Source organism: Acomys minous (assembly GCF_964271855.1).
Source record: "Acomys minous genome assembly, chromosome: 16".
Classification (NCBI taxonomy): domain Eukaryota; kingdom Metazoa; phylum Chordata; class Mammalia; order Rodentia; family Muridae; genus Acomys; species Acomys minous.
In genome coordinates this window covers 6,206,807-6,222,847 of record NC_140498.1, presented here as the reverse complement: position 1 = coordinate 6,222,847, position 16,041 = coordinate 6,206,807, and the positions used below count along the sequence as shown (strand labels likewise).

The 16,041-nt window shown below is 40.9% G+C and overlaps 1 protein-coding gene across 3 annotated transcripts in view; it reads right to left on the bottom strand.

The window, feature by feature from the left end:
- The window catches only part of DNAH9 (dynein axonemal heavy chain 9), a 318,017-nt gene that overhangs the window by 93,808 nt on the left and 208,168 nt on the right, over positions 1 to 16,041 (bottom strand). For 2 of the 3 annotated variants that reach the window (XM_084761565.1, XM_084761566.1), the window contains one exon: positions 14,873 to 15,133. In XM_084761565.1, the coding sequence (XP_084617691.1) occupies positions 14,873 to 15,133 (261 nt within the window). Of the gene's footprint in view, positions 1 to 14,872; positions 15,134 to 15,648; positions 15,758 to 16,041 lie in introns of those variants that run through there. The other variant, XM_084761567.1, reaches the window with a different exon arrangement.

Here is a 16,041-nt window from a genome sequence, read left to right as displayed (position 1 = left end):
TATTTGTTTTTTATTATATTTATATAACTTATTATAAAAAATAACACATTTCTTCTATCCCATAATATGCATTCAGTTAATATTTTTATTTAATATTGCATTAGATAAGAATCTAGGACAAGTATCTTTGGTAATAGTAACAAAGGGGATTGTTTTGTGCTTTCCTGGTGTTAGTGGGAATGCGTCTCATACCCTGTTGGTAGGGTTCTTTGCCTTTCGATTGGGTTAGTTGCCTTCTGTTAGCAATATACTCAGATTCCTTGGCATTCCTGCTTTGCTAAGTAATAATTGTTGAATTTTATTAAGTATCACCGTTACTGTTTTATTATATACTGTTGTGCCCTCTCCCAGCCCCTGCAAAGGCTCATGATTTGAAGGCTTGGGCCTGAGATTGTGGTTTTTGTTTTTGTTTTTTTAATTGTTTGCTGTAGAATCTTAGAAGGTGAGGTCAAGATAGAGATAGGCCCATGTAGGCCCCTGGGGGCGGGTCCCTGGGGGCGGGTCCCTGGGGTAAAACTGTCCCTGCCCCTTTCATGTCTTATTCTCTGCTTCTGGTTGGCAGTGAAACACGCAGCTCTCCTCTGCCCTGTTCTGCTGATGTGATCTGTCTGTGCACCAGGGGCCCAGAGACTGGAGCTTCTGAAACATGAATCAAACGCCCCACCCTTACGCTGTTTCTGTCAAGTATGTTGTCACGGCAACAGTGAAGTAGAAAAGACTGCCATTTTGCTGTTTCTTGAAGCAGCTTCCCAGCTTTTCTTCTTAGCTATATGACCGGGTATGGTTATATAAATAGCTTATTGCATTGGACCAGTTGTTGGCATATTGGTGTTTGATTCGATTCATGTGATTAGCATCTTATACAGGCTTCATATGACTGCTCATAAATTACCCAGAGTTTCCATTTTACTTATGTCTTCCACCTTTGGGATTAATCTTATCCCATAAAAAGGGCCCTGATAAGTCCAATAAGAAAGGAGTTTGGCAAGTTCTGTTAAGCTGGAATTCTAAAAGCTATTTGAACATAAAATGTTTTTTATTGCTTATTAATAAGCTAAAAGCTAAATAATGTGCTGGAGAAGAAAGAAAACACACAGATCAGTGAAGAGACAAAACAAGACAAGAAAATCGCCATAGTGTATCTTATTTAAAGCACTAAGTATATATAGAAAATGTATTGAAAGCAGCGAGAGAAAATTGCAAGCCACATATAAGGGAAACCCCATCTGAATAACAGCTGAATTCTCAATGGAAACTTTGAAAGCTAGAAGAGCCTGGATCTGTGTGTTCCAATCCTAAAAGACTATGATAGCAAACCTAAAACAATATTCCCAACAAAAGTATTTGCCATAACTGAAAGAGAAGAGAAAGTTTTCCACTGCATAAGCACCCTAAGAAATTATATCCATTTTCAGGCACAGTGGCATACACCTGTAATCCCAGCACTCAGGAGACAGAGGCAGGTGGATCTCTATGAGTTTGAGGCCAGCCTGGTCTACAATAGCCTGGTCTAGGACAGTCAGGGTTACACAGGGAAATCCTATCTCAAAACAACAACAACAACAACAAAAACAAAAATTATACCCAGTAAATCAAACCTAAAGAAGAAGCAACATTTCAGGGTGAAAGAGAGGAAAGGCATCACAGAGAGACTGTGAAAATAAATACAAAGCCACAATTACTAAAACACAAAATAGCACTGAAAACACACAAACCACCACCAAAATTCAACACTTGAGTACAATTAACATATACATTTCTATTAAGAATTTTAAATATCAGTGACACCAGCTCTCTAATCAAAAGATACAAACCAACCAAATGTATCAAGAAAAAGAAAATTCATCTACCTGCTGCCTATGAGAATCACATGTCAGTTTTAAAGAGAGACACCACCTTAGAATAAAAGGGATGAACAAAAGTATTCACCAAATGGGACCAGGAAGCAACCATCGCTATTCTAATATCTGACAAAATAGACTTCAAACTAAAACTAATCAGAAGAGACAAAGAAGGACAATTAATTCTAACCAAGGGAACAGTGAACTAAGAAGACATGGCTATCCTAAATATATATGCACCAAATTCTAGGGTGTTCAACTTTATAAAAAAATCAAAATCTTCCACTAGATTTAAAGATATAAATTACCATTATGGATTAACATCAATCCGTTAATTTTAGGTGACTTTAATAACCTATTTTCTACAATAAACACATCATCTGTATAAAACAAAACCAGAAATATTAGAATTAGTTGACACTATACATTAAATGGACTTAAAAGACACCTACAGAATATTTTACCCCAACATCAAGGAATACACATGCTATCCAGCAGCACATGGAAGCTTTTCTGAAATAGAACACATTCTGGGACAGACAGACAGACAGACACACAGACAGACAGACAGACAGACAGACACACACACACACACACACACACACACACACACACACACACACACGCACACACTCTAACAAATTTAGAAAGATTAAAATCCCTTCCTGTATCCTATCTGACCATAGTACAATAAAACAAAATTGACTGCAAAAACCCCTTAGTAAATAATGAAACTCATGGAGATTAAACAATTCATTAGTGAATGATAAGTGTATTAAAGAAGAAACCAGGAAAGAAATTAAAAAAAAACTTCCTGGAACTAAATGAAAATTAAAATGCAACACAAAACCTCTGGGACACATTGAAAGTGGTCCCACAAGAGAAATTCATAGCTCTAAGTGTCCACATTAAAATAAAAAATCAGGAAGAACTAAGTATGTGCAAACAGAACACAAACATGTGATTTGTATCTTTTGGTCCATTTATATTGTTTATTGCATTTATTAAGTTGCATATGTTGAATTACTCCTGCATTTTCAGAGATAAAGCCAACTTGCTCATGGTGTATAATCTTTCTGCCACATGTTTATATTCTGTGTTTCCATATACGAGGAATATACAGAAGGGGAGATGATGAAAACACCCCCATTCACAATAGCCTCAGAGAAATCTAACCAAGGAAGTGGAGAACCCTTAAAATAAAATCTTTAAACTCCTGAAGAAAGGGAGTAAGTCACTAGGAAATGGCAATACATGCTATGCTCGTGGACTGGTAGAGTTAACATAATGAAATGATTATTCTACCAAAAGCTATTTACAGATTCAATGCAATCTCAATCAAAATACCTATCTCACTCTTCATAGAGATACGAAGAAGTATCCTAAAATGCAAATGAAACCACAAAAGACCCTCAGATAATCAAAACAGTCCCAAGCACAAAGAACAATGCTGGAGGGATTACAATTCAGATTTAAAGATATATTACAGAGCCACAGTAGTTAAAACAATATGGCACTGGCACAAAAACAGACCCATAGATCAACAAAATTGAAGATCCACACATAACTTCAGCCTCTTAACATTTGACAAAGATGCCAAAAGCATGCTGGTTAAAAGAAAGCATCTTCAACAAAAGGTGCTGGGAAAACATTATGTCCATGTGAAGAAGAATGAAATTAGATTAAAAACAAAAACCAAACAAGCAAAAATCTAACTCCAAATGGATAAAAGACTTAAATTTAAAACCTGAAACACAGACACTGTCAGAAGAAAACGCAGGCAGTATTCTACATGATACAAGCACAGGAAAAGACTTTCTGAAAAGAACTCCATTTGCCCAAGAATTAAGGCCGATAACTGACAAGTGAGACTTCAAGAAACTAAAATGCTTCTGTGTAGACAAAGAAACAATTCAGCTGGGTAAAAGGGAAGCTCGCAGAATCAGAGAGAATCTTTGCCAGCTATACATCTGAGAGAGGATTAATGTCCAGAGTATTCGAGGAACTAAAAAACAAAAAACAAACAAACAAACAACAACAACAACAAACCCAGTGTCAAAAAGGCCTATTTAAAAGTGTACCTGGGACCTAAACAGAGAGTTCTGAATAGAAGGAAAAATATGTCTAAGAAATATCTCAATAAATGTTCATAGTCCTTAGTGATTAGGGAAATAAAAATCAAAGCAACTTGAGATTTCATTTTCTCCACCCAGTCGGAATGGCAAAGATCAACAAAACAACCGATGACACATGCTGGGTGGGGGGAAGGTTCATTCATTATCGGTGGGATTGCAAACTGTGCAGCCACTATAGAAATCAGTGTGGAAAACCCTCAGAAAACCAAAACCAACTGTACCATATGACCCAGCGCACCACTCCATGACACATGCCCGAAGGACCCGATGTCTTACTCCGCATATGCTTACTTGTTCAGCCACATTCGTTGCTGCTGTATTCACGATAGACAGAAAATGGAAACAACCCAATGTACAACAGACAAATCTATAGTGAAGATGCGCATACACACCATGGGATACTATTCAGTTATAAAGAAAAGAGGAAGCATGAACTTCACAGGCAAACGGATGGACCTAGAAAATCCTATTGAGTGAGGAGGAAACTCACTCCCATGTTCCTCACTCACATGCTCCTCTCTCACTGGAGTCTCCAGCACAGACATCTTGGACAGACATCAGGCAGCACCTATCAAAGAGAGCATGCTGAGTTTCTTATTGCTTCTGTAATGAATTACTGGAACCCAGTGATTTCAAAGCATCCAGATTCGTTGTCTTACAGTTCTGGAAGCACAACATGGAAATAAAATGTAGAAAGGTTGGCGCCTTCTGAAGCTACAAGAACACATCCCACGTTTCACCAAGCTTCTTGCAGCTGTCCTTGCTCCCAAGCACATGGCCCCACGTTCCATAACCGGTCCCCACTCCTTGCTCCCACGCACATGGCCCCACACTCCATCACCGGTCCCCACTCCTTGCTCCCACGCACATGGCCCCGTGTTCCATCACCGGTCCCCACTCCTTGCTCCCACACACATGGCCCTGCGTTCTATCACTGGTCCCCACTCCTTGCTCCCACGCACATGGCCCCGTGTTCCATCACCGGTCCCCACTCCTCTCACCGTGCACCACTGTCTTCCACATCTGTGAGGTCTTTGTGAGTACACGCAGCGTCCACCAGGAAAGCCTCCCGTCCCAGGCCCGGCACTCACTCATATCTCCAGAAGCAATCTTACCATATGCGGTAACATTTCACATGCCCCAGGGATCACAGTTTGAGTATCTTTGGAAGGGACACCATTCAGTCTGTTACATTGTTTTCTACCAAAGAACTGTACTTGTTTGACCTAAATAACTTGAAGTTTGGAATATGATGCATAACAACATTTTCATTAGGGCAGAAAACCCTACATGCTCAATGCTAGATTAACTAACAAAATATAAAGCAAATCAAACATGGGAAAAGCTAATGGATTAAATGAAGGTTCATGGCAGGTGCATTAATTCATCTTGTTGTGAAGGAGAACTTAAGATTCTAAAATCCAGGAGTGATCACAAACCATTTCTCTTTGCCTTATGTCACTCAGCATAAGTGAAATCCATGTTTAATCCAATTACCTGCTGGCAGACACAGGCTGTTTTCATCTCTCAGAAGGGAAATAACTTCATAAGGTATTTTTCCCCCAGTTGTTTTATTTTGGGAGGAATCATACACCCATAACGGCTACATCATATTTCAGTAACACTAATATCAGAGTGTATGTGATCCCTTTTCCCTATAACCTACAAAGCTTGTGTTTTGTTCCTTTTTTCTGTATAGAAAATTTACTAAGAAATCAGGGTTTAAGTGTACTTACCACATGCATTTACTGTGGTGGCTTGTTGGTTAGTTTTAAGTCAGTTAGACACAAACTAGAGTGATTTGGGAACAGGAACTCTCAATTGAGACAACACATCTATACGACAGGCCTGTAGGCAAGTCAGTAGTACATTTTCTTAAAGGTTGATGCGGGAGGGTCCAGCTTACTGTAGCTGGTGCTGTCTCTGGCTCAGCAGTCCTTGGTGTCATAAGAAAGCAGCTGAGCAAGCAAGCACAATGAGCAATCCAGTAAAAGCAGCCCTCCTCCCCTTTCCTGCCTCTGGGTTCCTGTCTTGAGTTCCTGCCTTTACTCTTCTCAGCGACAGAGTGCTATCCTAGAGTTATAAGGTGCAGTATCTACCCTGTCCTCCAGCCCTACAAGTTGCTTTTGGCCATGATGTTTATCACAGCAATAGAGACCCTAACTAACACCAATGGTCAGCGTTAATTGTCAGCCTGACAGAATGTGGCCTTACTTGGGAGGTGGGCATCTGGGCATGCCTGTGCAGGATTACCTTATATTAATAGATATAGGAAGACATATCACACATGTAGACAGGACCCTTCCCCAGGCAGGGGATTCTGGACTGTGTCTGAGCAAACAAGCTTAGTAGTACGAAGCACCCATTCCCTGCTCACTGCCATTTTGAGTACAAACACCTTGTGGCCAGCCATCTCAGGCTCCTGTCACTGTGACTTTTGCTATGATGGAATTTGAGCTAAAAGAAACCCTTTGCTTTTAAGTTGCTTTTGTCAGGGTTTCGCATCACAGCAATAGAAGATATTAAGACACATACTATACTCCTAGTATGTGAAATAATGGCTTTGTTAGTTTTCTTGAGTAATTATTTAGCTGCGGACATTAAAACATGTTGCATATCTCAAATATATACAGTCAAAAGAAAAATTAAGATAGTAGCATCTAATTATACACACACACATATACATATATATTATATATAATTATATATATATATATATATATATGTTGGGCCAGAACTTTCTATGTAGCCCAGGCCTAAGTTTTTAATCAATCCTCCTGCTTCTGCCCCCTAAGTACTTGGATTATAGGTGTGCACCATACCTAGCCCAAATATAATATATTCTATGTGTGCATTTGCAGAAATGTCAATGCATAAAGAGTTGCTGGGATGGAGACCCTTGAACTGTTACAGGGGTCCTCCTGCGGGGAAACTGTTCCTGGAAGGGAAACGGGAAGGACTTTATATTTGACTCCATGGGTTTTATCCCACTTGAATTATTCAGTGATAAAAGTGCCACTGCATATTTTGTGTATAATAAAAATAAATTCACTGTAAAAGTGCATGGAAAATAGAAATGCACAGGTAATTCTGTGGAAGGGACAAGGTCATGACATTAAAAGATAAAGCACTCCTAAGCTAAGGCTTGGAAAGTTACAGTGGATTTATTTCACCTTAGTAATAAAAGCAAAATAAAACTGCCATGATGAAGACAGAATATGCAGAGTCACTACCGAGCCCTGATTTACAGGTATTGTTTATGCACTGACTAAAGATTTATCCTTAACTTGAGAAGAATGGGCAAACAGGGAAATAGCTCTTAAGTGCTAGAGTCCTGGGAATGCCAAGGGGTTTGAGGATACTGTCCAGGAGCTCCCCCCACCCCCCAGTTCATGAAGTAGCATTTGCTCTAACTACAGATGGACCACTTTGGTCCATCTTGCTCCATCAAAACAAGCAAGTAAGGAAGAAAACAAACAAACAAAGAGCTATTTGACCATTGCCACCTTTGGAAGGTAAACAGTTCTTGTAAGCAAACCTTAGTGTTGCTTGGCTCGCCTTTACAACCTCTCCTGTCTTGTCTGCATCAGCACAGTCATATTTCTATACCTGCAGCTCACTCACATCACACCCCTCATCCATCCATATTTTTGCAAATGTCTTTTCTAAGTGGGATATCCCTTCCTACCACTGACACCATCCTAATAATAATGTACCTAATAGGCTTTCTTTTCTGTCTCCTACTTGGTCAGACAGTTAGCCCTGCCCTCTTTCATTCTCCCAAGACATTGAAAAGGTTTTGTTTCTGTCGTGTATTACATACACATTGCTTATGAACCTTAATACTGTTAGGAGGCTAAGGGGAAAATGCAAGCCCATATACGTACTGACTGCTGCTCCCAGAGGCCATCACGTGTACTTTTCTTCACTGCCACTTCCATAGTTCATGTCTTATGAACATAGAGCATTTTCATGCATCTATTTTTTTTAAACATTAAGTGATTTTGAGCATAGAATATGATTACTTAATTACCATTAATCACCCTTTCCTCTAAATGATTACATAAAAATTCCAGTTAACATTTATGTACATATGATTATTTTAACATTGCTTTGGATTATATGTTTTCATGTATAATTCGATTTTCAGAAATTTATAGTTTTATTTGTTAATGCAATTTGAGAAAACACCTGAAAGAATGAACGTTCTACACAGGCTCATTCAGAGTTCTTGGCTGTGGCTGGAATAATGGGGGAAAAGAGAGAGAAGTGAGCATGGGTCGAGGAGAGTGCCACTGGGGGATATAAAATTGCCGTGATAGAAGAGGAATCACAGGGGAAATTTTACAGTGCCTTGCAGTCATGATGACCACTTTGGACTATATTCTAAACATGAAAGGAAATCAATGGAGGATCAAACTCCTGGTTCAGAAAGACCACTTATATAAAGGATCATAAGAGACTAGCCTGAACATTCATATCCCCCACGTTGGATGAGGCAGGAGAAATTGCTCACTTTGCACATAAAAGAACAGGTCATGAAGAGGCAGAGTGTCTGTGTAGATTGATAATGAGTGAGGATATTGAATCTGTTATAAAAATCACTTGTCAAATAAATGCCTAAGGCCAAGACCTGGTGGGCCCAGTGAAGAATTTCACTAAACCTTTAAGGATGACTCAATGACAACACACTGTAAACTCTTCCAGAAAAACACCACTCAAAATCAAAGAGGAAGAAATACTTTTTGTAATGAAGCCAGCATTTCTCTGACACTGAAGACAGAAGGGACATCATGAGAAAACCAGAGCCCAATAGCCCAAGATCTTTGATAAACAAAGATGAAACAGTCCTCAACAATATGGCAGCGAGTTTCATCCAACAACACGTTTAGAAGGACTGTTCCCCAATATCAAATGGGATTTATCTCTGGGATGCAAGGATGGTTCAATAATACTAACAGATTAAAATGTACAGAGTCATTTTCTTATATTAGAAAAGCATTATCAATATCTTAACAATATTCTAATGTCTTGCGAAACACTTGTAAAAGGGATGCACTTCAGCACAACACACTAAGAAGAAGCAACACATCATATATCAACACATAACTAACATTATGTGCATGATGGGGAACTGAAATTCTTTCTCCTAAGGTCTGGAAAATGAAAATGATGCCCAACTTTGCCTATTTATTCACATAGGAGTTCAAGTCCTTGTAGGAGAAATAAAATGAAAGAGAGAGAGAGAGAGAGAGAGAGAGAGAGAGAGAGAGAGAGAAAGCAAGAAAGTAGAAAAGGACATAGCAAACTGTTGTTTTTTGCTGACAACACAATACCGTATGTAGAATGCAAACAATCCTCTCACCAACTCTTGACACTAATACATGGGTCCAGTACAGTTGTAGAAGACAAAAACAAAACAAAACAAAACAAAATCCCAAAACAAAAACAAACAAAAACAAAACAAAACTTAGTGCACAAAAGCCAGAAGTATTTCTCCACATCGACAATGACTGTTCCAAAAAGGAAACTAAGAGAGTAATCCTGTCTTAGTTACTGCTTTATTGTTGTGAAGAAGAGCATAACCAAGGCAACTTGTAGAAGAAAGCACTTGGTTGAGACTTGCTTACAGTCTAAAGGGTTAGTCCATTATCTTTGTGGTGGGGAGCACGGCAGTAGGCAGGCATGATATTGGAAAAGTAGCTGAGAGTTACATTCTGATGTACAGGCAGCAGTCATGCACACACACACACACACACACCTGCCTGGTGTGAGTTTTTGAGACCTCAAAGCCCACCTCCAGTGACACACCTTTTCCAACAAGGCCACACCTTCTCATCCTTTCTAAACAGTTCCACTAAATCTCATTTATAATAGGCTCAGAACCACTTAGGAATAAATTTAACCAAGAAGGTAAGAGAGCAGAAAACTGGAAACCATAAAACAATCACGGAGAGTGAAGGCACAGATCAGTGAAAAGATATGATCATGGATTAGAAAAACTTACTATTGTTAAAATGTCTAATACTCAAAGTGATCTACATATTTAGTGTAATCCCTCTCAAAACTCAAATGCCATTTTCATTGAGAAAATCTGAACCTAAAGTACATATGCATTCACAAACAAAAGAGAGTCACAAAACCCCAAAGAATAAAACTGGAGGTACCATATTTCCTGAGTTCAAGACATACTATAAACTAATATGGATATTAATTAAAATCACATGATATCGGCATAAAAATAAACAAATTGACCAATGGAACCAAACACCTAGAATTGAAATTATTAGTTAACTGACCAACTATGGTCAGTTGATTCTTGATAAATATATTAAGAATATACATCTCATTCAATAGATTGTATGAGAAAACTGGGTCTTCAAGTGCAAAGGCTTGAAGAATACACATGCCACATATAAACATCAACTCATAATGCATTATAGATTCAAGTCTTAGACCTGAAACTGTAAAACCACTAGAAATTAAACTAGTGAAAAACTATATACAACACTGTTTTGGACAATGATCTTTAGGTTTGATCCCTAAATCACAAGCAAAAAAGAAAAAAATGGACACGGAATATATATATATATATATATATGTCTTCATGTAGAAGAAAAGAAAAAAGGGAAAAAATTCACAGACTGGTAGAAAACGTCTGCAACCCACACACTTGATTTGGAGCAGACAACTAAAATCTACGAAGAAGTCAAACTCCCCCAGAGACAGGAAGCATTCAATTCAAGAGAAGGATGCAAATAGATGGTCTTACGTGAAGACCTGAGAATGACTCAGCATGCACTAGGGAAAGCCAAGTTAAAATGCACATCACCCAGGCCTCTTAGAGGAACTATTATCACAGGATTTGATGATGAGCCCTCTAAGAAGGACAAGTTAAAGGGAACCCTTGTATATTGATGGGAACGCAGATTAATACAGACATTATGGGAAACAACACAGAGACATGGCAGGGAGACCCCAACAGAATCACTGACTGCAGTGATCCCATTTGTGGGTATTTACTCAAATGCTCCAAAACCAGTGCATCAGAGCAGTGTCTGCTCCTCCATGTTCAACGCCGTTCACAGTAGCCACAGGAGGAAAAACTCAAGGCCCATCAGCAGACAACATGGATAATATGAAAATCTATCACTTGTGAGAAAACAGTTGGAATTGGAAAATATTATGTTACACAAAATAAACCCAACAAAGAAGGACAAGCACCACATGATATTATTTATGTGCAGAATCTAAAACTATATATAAATACATAAGAAGAAAATGTAGCAGTGGCCACCACACTACATGAGTTGGGATGGCAGGTGTTGGAGAGCTGCCTTGTGATAAATACAGTTAATATTTAAGGGTTATACAATCTCATAGCATTAAGGGAATAAACTTCAAATCTTATCAGCACAAAGTTGATAAATATTGAGGTGAACGATATGATAGCTACATTAATTCAATCATTCTACATATATAAACCCCATAATCACACCACACCACACACACACACACCACACCACACACATACCATACCACACACACACACACCACACCACACACATACCATACCACACACACACACACACACACCACACCACACACATACCATACCACACACACACACCACACCACACACATACCATACCACACACACACACACACCACACCACACACATACCATACCACACACACACCACACTACACACACACACCACACCACACACACACACCACACCACACACATACCATACCACACACACACACTACACCACACACACACACACACACACTACACCACACACACACACACTGTACCACACACATACCATACCACCCACCCACCCACCCACACACACACACACACACACACACACAATTTACAATTTGTCAGTGTATACTAAAGGAGAGAGAAGATCTCAGATAGCTGTGAGACAACCTGGAGCAGAGGTGGACACAGCACCAGAAGACAAACGAGCTTCCGTCAAGCAGATGCAGAAGAGATTAGGGAAGCACTTGTATCCTGGATATATTTTAAACACAGGATGGGTCAAATTTTCTAATAGATTCACGTATCTATTTATGTATAAGAAAGAGTCCACCAATCCCCATCTTCTCTCCTCTGTGTCACAGGCAAAGGGAACAGAAGGAAAAAGAATCTGTGCCATCCCACACAGCTGGGTAGGGGAGAAGACCTCTCATGCTGCCTGCAACGGGCCGTGATTAAAGACACATTTCACCTCTTTTGTCGTAGAGGGACCCAATGTGACTTTGCGTATTTGCTTCTACCACTTCTTCAGTTACTGATTTATACTCTGTTTTTATTTCCATCTTCCCATCTATCAACCGAACAGCCAACCGGAGAGTTTGCGAGTGTTCACTTCATTCTGGTTTTATGAAAATCAAAGTGATTTTCCTGGCTATAACAATACCGACAGCAGCTGGGCGGTGGTGGCACACGCCTTTAACCCCAGCACTTGGGAGGCAGAAGCAGGTGGATCTCTGTGTGTACGAGGCCAGCCTGGTCTACAGAGCGAGTTCCAGGACAGCCAGAGCTGTTACACAGAGAAACTCTGTCTTGAAAACAAAACAAAACAAAACCAATATTGACAGCAAGAAAGTTTTTCTTAGTGACTACCATTGATTATATAGTTTGCATACATTATCTTATCCAGTCATTATAAAAACGGGGGATGTTTATGTCCTCCCTGCTTCCTCTTAGCAAACGAGGAGGCTGAGACTCAGCCAAGACAGATGACTCCCAAAGCAGCACAGTAAACATTGCTACATTTGCTTCAGACCATCTTAGGAAATGTAAATCTCTGTGTCAAAAGAGCTTAAGAAAAATGTTACTTTCCTTAGTAAGAAATTACCAGTGAACAAGTCATGTGTATAACAAAGTATACAGTATAACAGAAATAGAAGGATTTCTGTTTTGGTAAATCTAGAAATCAGGAAAGAAGGCTGGGAAGAAACCAGGGAGGGAGAGAGGGAGTAAGCGAGATTAAAAAAAAGAGATCCACAAAGTGAGGCCAGGACAGCCAAGGCTACACAGAGAAACCCTGTCTCAAAAAAAAAAAAAAAAAAAAAAAAGAAAAGAAAAGAAAAGAAAAAAAAAACCAAAACAAAAAACCAACAACAACAAAAAACCAAACAAGACAAAACAAAAAACAAACACACACACATACACACACAACTAAAAATAGAGATCCAGAGAGGGAGAATGTAAGCTTTGTTTTGAAATCTGTGTAGGGCTTATGTGGCATGTAGTGAGGTGTGGAGGCAGGTGGTGGTGGTGAGGCCATCTGACTGCTGGCTGCAGGCTGGCAAGGGCAATGTGATGGGGGAAAGCCTGACACAACAAGAGCGAAGCACATATGAACCCAGAGACTGTGTCTGGCACAAAAGACGTGTGTACAGGCTCAAGCCACACAAAATCGCAGCACTGAGAAAGGGAAGTGGACACAGTGTCCCACCAGTAACCAGGAAACTATATGTAATTGATATCTGTTGGAAAAGGGAAAATCGGTTCCCTACAATGGAGTGACACAGGGCATATCAACCACATCTCCCAGGCAGGCCCCTTGCCCAGGAGCAGGTGGCCAACAGAAAAAGGACTCTGTTCTCTCTCCCTCCCCCTCTCCCTCCCCCTCCCCCTCCCCCTCTCTAACTCCCCCCCTCTGTGTACACTTTCTCTTTTCTTTTCCTTTTTGTCTTATTGGGTTGTTTGTCTATTTTGAGAGGGCAAAGAACATGAAGTTGGGTGGTTGGGGTTGTGCAGAGAATCAGAGAGGAGATGGGGGAGGAGAAAGAATATGATCAAAATATATTGTACCAAAAAATTAAGTAAGGAGCAAGTAAAATAAAAAAGATGAAAAAATCCAATTTATTTGGAGACAACACAGAGGAGACACTGGTGTCTCCAGTAGGGGAGAATCCATGGAGCTGCTTGCAGGGCAGACTTGCTCTAAGATGTCCATTCATAGGGCAAAATGAATTCCCAGACCCCAGAAAGATGAGGAGGAAGCAACGTGTCCGATGAGGTCCCAAGCCTGGTGCAGCATCTCCCAGGAACCTCTGTGGCCACAGCAATGGAAAGGTCAGCTCCCCGCTCTTCTGCAATGCCGCCTCATAGCAAACCCGACCGCTCAGTCCTTTCTTTCCATGGTTATTAAATAACACATGGTCATTAAATGGGAAAGTTAGTTGTGAAAAACGAGAAAGGAGAACCAGAAAGCTGTGCACACCTCTCACCCACAGAGTAAATTTAAAGAGATTTGAAGAGTACATGTCAAAGTCAGACTTTCCCGCCAAATGTGTGTGTGTTTCACTTTGTACAATTATCCTGTTGCCACTTGAGCGCTCATTAATTTTGGTTTTGTGGATTTTTTTCCCCCTGTAGTTTGGAACTAGCACCTTATTTTAGGCCCAGAGTTTAAACGTTTACCTTAAGGAAGTACCTACCAATCTGTGTGGCCTGCAGTAACTGGTGGGGGAAACGACCTGGACTCTTAACAGACGTGCCTCTGGGACTGAGTTCTAAAGATACAGACTCTGGGTCCCAGCTCTTAGAATTTGTGACCCTGGGCATGTGAAGCTCCTCCGAGGCCTTGCTTTCCTCCTCTGTGAAGTGGGGAAGCGGGACTGACTAACTGACCTTTCCTTTTCTTTTGGGTTGTTTCTAAGGTTCACAATTTTGGGGATTTCGTTGGTAGAGTTCTAGGGCTTTACCATGCAGCCAGTTTAAACCGATGTTTACGTAATGAATAAGCAGCCGCTACAGCTGCTGAGGGCCCATTCTCAGCGCCCTACCCCGGAGGTGCCCTGAGTCACTTATGAGAACCAGGTGTTGCGCCGCAGAGAAAGGTAGGCTAGCTTGCCTGACTGGCCTACCTTGTTGAGAGTGTTGAGGGCCGCCTGGGCTGCCGCGAGCGCTGGCTCGGCTTTAGCCAGGTCCTCCTCACAGTCTTTCTGCCTCTGCTGCACCTCCAGCATGATCAGGGCGACCTTCCGCTCCTCCTCGTCCGCCATGGCTTTCTCCTTGCTTACCTTGGTGGTCTCCACACCCACCACCTGAATCAACTTGTCTGCATTCTCGTTCTTCTGCCTCAGCTCCACTTCCTGGGTGGCGAGCTTGGCTTTCAGATCATCCACCTGCATCAGAGAGCACAGGGCCCATCAGGAGCAGGCCACGGGGCTCGCGGCTCTGTGGATCCAATTCTGCAGGACAGACCCGAGAGCCCACTCACACACGGAGCTGCAAAGCTGCATTCCCAAGTGTAACCAAAATCCTTGTGCTGGGAAAAAGAAAAAGCATGCAGAACACTTTTAACTGTGGTGGACTATCGTGAAATCCGCACGCCTAGAATCTTCTCCTCGATGCCCAAATGATGCGGGATGCTTCTCATTCAGTGAGTACCTATGTCCGCTAAAACTCCATGGGCCGGCATCCATGTTTGCTACTTGTACAGTTCACAATAACCAGGAAATGAAACTAGCCTAAGCATCCATCAACGGCTGAATTGTGAGAGAGAAGGAAAGTGGAAAATAAAGAGTAATGAAGTTGATATGAGAGCAGAAAATAGGAGAAAGTAAACTAACTAGGGGTGGGGAGTGTCCCGGCTTGTTTCTCTGCCTCTGTGAGAAAATATTGACTGATAGCAACTTACAGGAAACTGTCCTTTAGGAGGAAGCTGGGGGGCAGGAGCTTGAAGCAGGAACTCAAACAGAGACCGCAGTGAGCATCACTAACCGACTTGCTCTTTATGGCTCATGCTCAGCTATTTTTTCTTATACCACTCAGAACCACCTCATAAGGTTGGCACCACCCACAGTGGGCTGGGCCCCCCTCCATCAATTAGCAATCAAGAAAATGCTCCACAGACATGCCCACAATTCCTCAGCTGAGGCTCCCTCTTCCCAGATGTCTCTAGTGTGGGTGAAGTTTACAAAAAGAGAGTAGCACGATGGCAGTGGGGGAGGGTAACGAAGGAGAAAAAAGTATAATAACACACATGAAGAGGCTGTGATGAAACTCCATGTAAATATAAAAATATTATTAA